Below are 6,910 nucleotides of genomic sequence, written 5' to 3' on the forward strand. Positions count from 1 at the left end.
ATACAATCCAGCTACTTTGAACCTGCTAGAAGAGAAAGTAGGAAGTAGTCTTGAACACATTGTCATAGGAGATCACTTCCTAAATATAACACCAGTAGCACAGGCACTGAGAGAAACAATCAATCAATGGGACCTCTTGAAACTGAGAAGCTTTTGTAGAGCAAAGGATACAGTCAACAAGGCAAAGCGACAGCCTACAGATTGGGAAAAGATCTTCACCAACCCCACATCTGACAGAGGACTGATATCCAGAATATATAAGGAACTCAAGAAATTAGACATCAAACAGACCAACAGTCCAATTAAGAAATGGGCTATAGAACTAAACAGAGAATTCTCAACAGAGGAAACTCAAATGGCTGAAAGACATTTAAGGAATTGCTCAACATCCCTAATCATCAGGGAAATGCAAATCAAAACAACTCTGAGATACCACCTTATGCCTGTCAGAATGGCTAAGATCAAAAACACTGAGGACACTTTATGCTGGAGAGGATGTGGAACTTGGGGAACTCTCCTTCACTGCTGGTGGGAATGCAAGCTCGTACAACCACTTTGGAAATCAATATGGCACTTTCTTAGAAAATTGGGAATCAATCTCCCCAAGATCCAGCTATACCACTCCTGGGCATATACCCAAGAAATGCTCAATCATACCACAAGAGCACTTGCTCAGTTATGTTTATATCAGCATTGTTTGTAATAGCCAAAACCAGGAAACAACCTAGATGCCCTTCAACTGAAGAATGGATAAATAAATTGTGGCACATATACACAATGGAACACTACTCAGCAGAGAAAAACAATGACATCATGAGGTTTGCAGGCAAATGGATGGATCTAGAAAAAATCATCCTGAGTGAGGTAACCCAGACTCAGAAAGACAAAAATGGTATGTACTCACTCATAGGAGGATACTAGATGTGGAACAAGGATGACTGGACTGCTACTCACATCACCAGTGAGGCTACCTGGAAAATGGGACCCCAAGAAAGACACGGTGATCACCCAATGATGGAGAAATGGATGAGATCTACATGAACAGCCTGGACATGAGTGGGAGCAATGAACAGCGAGGGTCGAAGGAAAGAGAGCGGGAGATCCCACTTCGATCAAGAACAGAGAGGGAGAACAAGGAATAGGAGACCATGGTAAATGAAGACCACATGAGAAAAGGAAGAAACAAAGAGCTAAAGAGGCCCACAGAAATCCACAAAGATACCCCCACAAAAGACTGCTGGCAATGGCCGAGAGACAGCCAGGACTGACCTACTCTGGTGATGGGATGGCCAAACACCCTAACAGTTGGGCCAGAAACCCCATCCAAGGACTGAGGAATCTGGATGCAGACATCCACAGCTTGGCCCCGGGTGGAGTGCTGGGAGTCTAATTAGCGAGAAAGAGGAGGGATTATATGAGTGAGAATTGTTGAAACCAAGGTTGGATAAAGCACACAGACAAATAGCCAAACTAATGGAAACACATGAACTATAAACCAAAGGCTGAGGGGCCCCCACCTGGATCAGGCCCTCTGAATAGGTGAGATAGTTGATTGGCTTGATCTGTTTGGGAGGCATCTAGGCATTGGTACCATGTCCTGGGCTGGCTGCATGAGATAGCTTTTTGAAACCTGGGACTTATAAAGGGATGCTTGGCTCAATCTGGGAGGAAGGGACTGGACCTGCCTGGACTGAGTCTATCAGGTAGATCTCAGCCCTCGGGGGTGGCCTTGCTCTGGAGGTGGTGGCAATGGGGGTGGGCTGGGGGGAAGGGGAGGGGCAGGAAGGGGGAGAACAAGGGAATCTGTGGTTGTTATGTAGAACTGAATAGTATTGTAAAATAAAATAAAAATAAAAAGAATAAAAAAAGAATAAAAAAATTATGTCTAAGAAAAAAAATGAAAGAAAGAAATAGGAATAAATTCATGATTACCTCTGAATTCCTGCTAATATATTTCAGGTGCCAATGATTTAGTGTAGATGTACCCAACGTCATATTAAAATAAGAAACACAGAACCAATGTAAAAGAGAAAGCCAAGAGGTCAGAGCTCAGAGCTAAAATCTTACCTCCTGCGGTGCTCCTACCTCTCCGAAAGACACCTACTTCCTGTGTGTTTGTTTTTAATATAGTCTTTCTGTTCTGCCTTCTCATTGGTTGTAAACCCAAACACATGACTGCCTTGTCACTGTCTGTAAGTACAGCCCTCTAGGTCTTAAAGGCATATGTCTCCAATGCTGGCTGTGTCCCTGAACACACAGAGATCTATGGGATTAAAGGCGTGTGCCACCACTGCCACGCTCTTTCTATGGCTCTAATAGCTCTGACCCCTGGCAACTTTATTTATTAACATACAATTAAAATCACATTTCAGTACAAATAGAATACCACCATAATTTAGAAAGGATTTAGTCTTTCAGAGCTGTTTCATCCTCTTTAAGAAAGTAACTGTGATGGTATGGAGAAATGGTTCAGCAGTCAAAGGTGTTGAATACCTTTCCAGAAGAGTGTCATCCAACTCACTTCATAAACAAGTCAGCTGACAACAGTCAGTAATGCAGTTATCCAGTTATTCAGGGGATCCAACAGCTTCTTTCAGCCTCTGAGGTACCATATGCTCATGGTGCACTGACCCACCTGTGTAAGAGGGACCAGACATTAGCAAGCCCCCAGAAGTAAGCACAACTGTCTCCATGAAGGAAGTACCATTCAAGGAGTAAAACCCAGCACTTTTGTAAAAAAAAAAAAAAAAAAAAAAAAAAAACAGTAACACCTGCCATAGCTAAAACAAAGGCTTCATCTACCAACGTCCATAGTTCTAGGGATATCTCTAAATGTTCTAACCTTGCTTGAAATATAGTAACACTTTTGGCTTCCTTAGTGCCACTTTGGGCTATCTTCTTATTAACTGAAGTTTGTCAACCCAGAATATGGGGATTTTTCTTAAATCCCAAACTCAGAAAGGCTCAAAGCTACACTAGAATCCCAAATACCTCATGTTTTTGCCAGCTGGCTAAGAAGGACTTTCTAATTTCCTAAATCCATTTTCAAACAATCTCTTCTCTCTGTGTGTCTCTCTCTGTCTCTGCCTCTCTGTCTCTCTCTGTTTTTCTCTCTGTCTCTGTCTCTCTGTCTCTCTCTCTTTCTCTCAGTGTATGTTTGTCTATAAGTCTTTCTGCATGTTACTGTTAGTATAGTTTTGCTTTATTGACTGTTGGCTTTCTCTGTTGTGTGGACACCTCTGCTCCTTAAGGCTTTGTCTTCTCCTGGTGGGAATCTGAATCACATTGGCTATGCCATGTCCCCCAAAGAACCACCCACCTGAAATCAAAGCTACACTTGTTCCATTCCTGGAATGAGAAATTATATGAAAAGATCTTGTAATTGAGACCCAGGCAGGAGTCAGTTCCCCATTGAGATAATTGCTCCCACTCTGCAGAAGCATGCTCATGGAAGCTCCGGACTTACAGGTGGAGCACTTCTCTTACAAATGAGGGGTCTTGCAGGAATTTTCTAACTTCATTACAAATGAGATATTTGAGGGAAAGGGTACCTGCCACCCTGATCCTGAACACATACAGAAAAGTCACAGAGGCTACTAGTTAGCCACCTGCCAAAGGTTCCTAAATGAGGAACCAAATATTCAGAGATCAAAACCAATTGATTGATTTATCGTGGATTGAGAGGTGAGCACCATTTGAACCAGAATTTCGGGAGAGCTAGACTGGGAATTGCTGAGGTGATTGAATCACTGAAGGCATTTTTCTGTCCTCAAGGCTTAGTGAATCCCTCTAGACGTGATGAACTAGAGAGAGGTGATAGATGTGGGGAGCATTTTACAGTTCACATTCTAAGAACTGTTTCAAAATGCCTTCTTCAGTAACTGTTGAATATTTTCTGCACCCTTTGAAAACCAGAATACTGTCTCATTTTTAAGGCCCATTAGAGTAAGCATGGAAGTTCAAGGTTTAAAGAGGACAGAACTCACCAGTGGAGGATGGAAATTATGAGGTATTGAGAATCTGAATCATGGCACTCAGCTTCATGGAACTGAGAACATAGGATCTTCTCATAGTACACCCTTAGTGGATCAAGAACAGTTTTTCAAAGGAGGACTATCTGAGGGGGAGGGGCAAGATCACTAATGAAAGTGTGTGGAGCCATCCCAGGGAATGTGAGTCTGGATGAAAGAAGACTGCCACTTTCAGAGTTGCTGCCTGGCTCTGCTTCTTGACTACCATATATGAATTCTTTCACACTGACCTCCATGTTGTGAAAACTGAGACCCCTGATAGGGTAAGGAACCACTTCTTTCCTGTTCATGTTAGTGGGAAAAATTCGTGTAAAACCCTGAGAAGAGGAAATAACAGCTATATAGGAATGGATGCCTACCCTATTTTATTTAAGGTGAACCAAAATATGCAAAATACCCTTGTGGTAGTTTTTGTTGGTTCCCAACTTAACAAGACATGGGTTTAACTAAAAACCTAAAGTGGAGGTCATAACAGTGAGAAGTGTTTTGTTTCATTTGATGTGGGTAGATCCATTTCAAGGACAGACTTTGGAAGTAAAAAGAAAGAAACATCTAATCCGGATCTCAGGGCCTGAAGACACACACCTTTAATCCAGATCTTGAGGTTGGAAGACACACCCTAAATTTGGCCACACCCTCTGCTGGAAGCATATAAAAGGATATGGAAGCCGGAAGATCTTGCTATTTGCCTACTTGCCCTCACCTTGCAGCAACTCCATTCCATCCCTGGCAATAGAGAATATTTGGAACACCAGCATATAGTGAAGACCAGCAGATACATCCAAAGTCCTGGGCTGAGTAAGTACTGGAATCTTAGTCTTTCCCTTCAAAGGCAATTTGGGATTAGCAGGACTGTAGCCCAAAATCATTCTAACAAATCCCAATTGTTGATATATATAGAGATTCTTTGCATATATTCTGTTCCTCTAGAGAACCCTCTTGCAACATTTTTTATATGAATTACCAGAATTAATGATCAAAACTATCCAAAAGTTGTGTATAATTGTCAAAACAAGTCACCTATTGACCTAATATTCAATCTAGAAAATAATGGAGTGATGTAAGTGTTATCAAATAGCCTAGACGGTGTTCTCTTAAATTAGTATTGAAATCTGCATAGAAACTATCAGAGGCCCAATTTTTCTGCCTCGTAGAGAAGGGAATAAATGAAAAACAAAAACTAAAAACTAAAATCCTGTCTGTTATTGTGTCTCTCAGGGTGAAGAGAAGACAATTGCTAGTTCTTCAATTTCAATCCAGTTGAACCTTCAAACTACCTGCAGAAGAAATGGCAGGAAATGAGGTAACCCAGAGATTGGACCACACACAAATCAGCGTTCAGGATTTCTCCTACAAGTGGACCATCAGCAACTTCCCTTTTGTTGCTGAGGAAATGCGGCAAAGCATTAGAAGCCCCACTTTCTCAATAGGAGCCAATGACAAATGGTGTTTGAGAGTACACCCGAATGGAGTCAATGAAGAAAGTGCAGATTACCTGTCAGTTTACCTAGTGTTGCTCAGTTCTCTAAAGAGTCCTGTTTGGGCAAAGTTCCAGTTCTGGATCATAAGCAATGAAGGAGAGAAAACGAATGTCAAAAAGAGCCCAAGAGCTTTTAGATTCGTTCCAGGCCAGGACTGGGGTTACAAAAAGTTTGTTCTTCGAGATTTTCTCTTGTCCCATGCATTTTGGCTTCTCCCAGATGACCAGCTCACCCTTGTCTGCAAGGTGAGCATGGCCCAGGTCTCCTTGAGCCTTTCTGAGCAGAACAAGAAGCCAGGAATTCTGGTCCCCAGATGCACATTGGCAGATGAGCTAGGAGAGCTGTGGGAGAATTCCCAGTTCACAGACTGCTGCCTAGTGGTAGCTGGCCAGGAATTCTGGGCTCACAAGGCCATCTTAGCAGCTCGCTCTCCAGTTTTCAGAGCCATGTTTCAACATGACATGGAGGAGAGCAGAAAGAATCGCATTGAGATCCCTGACCTGGAGCCACAAGTCTTCAAGGCAATGATGAACTTCATTTACACAGGAACAGCACCAGACCTCAACAGCATGGCAGCTGCCTTGCTGGCAGCTGCTGACAAGTATGGCCTGGAGCGTTTGAAGGTCATGTGTGAGGATGCCCTCTTCAGGGACCTCTCTGTGGAGAATGCTGCCCACACTCTCTTCCTGGCTGACCTCCACAGCTCAGGGCAGCTGAAAACCCAGACACTGGATTTCATTACAGCTCATGCTTCTGAGGTTTCTCAGACTTCAGACTGGAAGACAATGGTGGGCTTATATCCCCACTTAGTGGTTGAAGCTTATGGTTCCAGGCCTGCTCACTGCCCTTTCCTGGAGCACCCTATCAAATGCTTGAAGCGATCCTAAGACCTGGTAAACCTTGTCCTACACTTGTCTCCCAGAAGCAGCAGTCATGGTGTTACCAATGATACAGGGGTAGACTATGGGATGTGTGGAAAATTTCCAGTGAAACTAGGGAATAACAGCATGGTGGCTGATGCTTAATACAGATGTAAAGGAGTAAATGTCAGGTTTAGGGAGGGGGAGTCTTCCACTATGGTACAATCTACACATCCTCTACCCAGTTGTTATACTGCTTTGATTTTTTTCTAAGGAGTTAGAATGTGAAATTCATTTTAACTGCTGACACCAAGAACATTACAACAGGGTGTCTTTGGAGAAACCTATCTGGATTGGACAGAGCAGAAGATATGATCAAGGACTCAGAAAGGAGAAAACAAACATGAATGTTTGGTTACAAGAGAAGCAAAGATAATGAACAAAGTTTTTCTCCAAACTCAGGGTTTGGGACAGGGGAGATGACTCAGTTGGCAAAAGCAATTGTTGATCTTGCAGAGGACCTTTTCTTCAGTCCTCC

The 6,910-nt window shown here is 42.8% G+C and overlaps 1 protein-coding gene across 1 annotated transcript; it reads left to right on the forward strand.

Moving 5' to 3' along the window:
• The first annotated feature begins 5,289 nt into the window (after positions 1 to 5,289).
• Positions 5,290 to 6,652, forward strand: LOC114689308 (speckle-type POZ protein-like). Its single transcript, XM_037201849.1, has one exon. It carries the CDS (start codon positions 5,320 to 5,322, stop codon positions 6,397 to 6,399), a length of 1,080 nt encoding a protein of 359 aa, XP_037057744.1. The 5' UTR covers positions 5,290 to 5,319; the 3' UTR covers positions 6,400 to 6,652.
• Positions 6,653 to 6,910: the final 258 nt, after the last annotated feature.

This window comes from Peromyscus leucopus, unplaced genomic scaffold (genome assembly GCF_004664715.2).
Source record: "Peromyscus leucopus breed LL Stock unplaced genomic scaffold, UCI_PerLeu_2.1 scaffold_1656, whole genome shotgun sequence".
In the NCBI taxonomy this organism is placed as follows: domain Eukaryota; kingdom Metazoa; phylum Chordata; class Mammalia; order Rodentia; family Cricetidae; genus Peromyscus; species Peromyscus leucopus.

Excerpts from the sequence above, each read along its gene's own strand:
- LOC114689308 (XM_037201849.1), top strand. The coding sequence starts at position 5,320 with ATGGCAGGAAATGAGGTAACCCAGAGATTGGACCACACACAAATCAGC.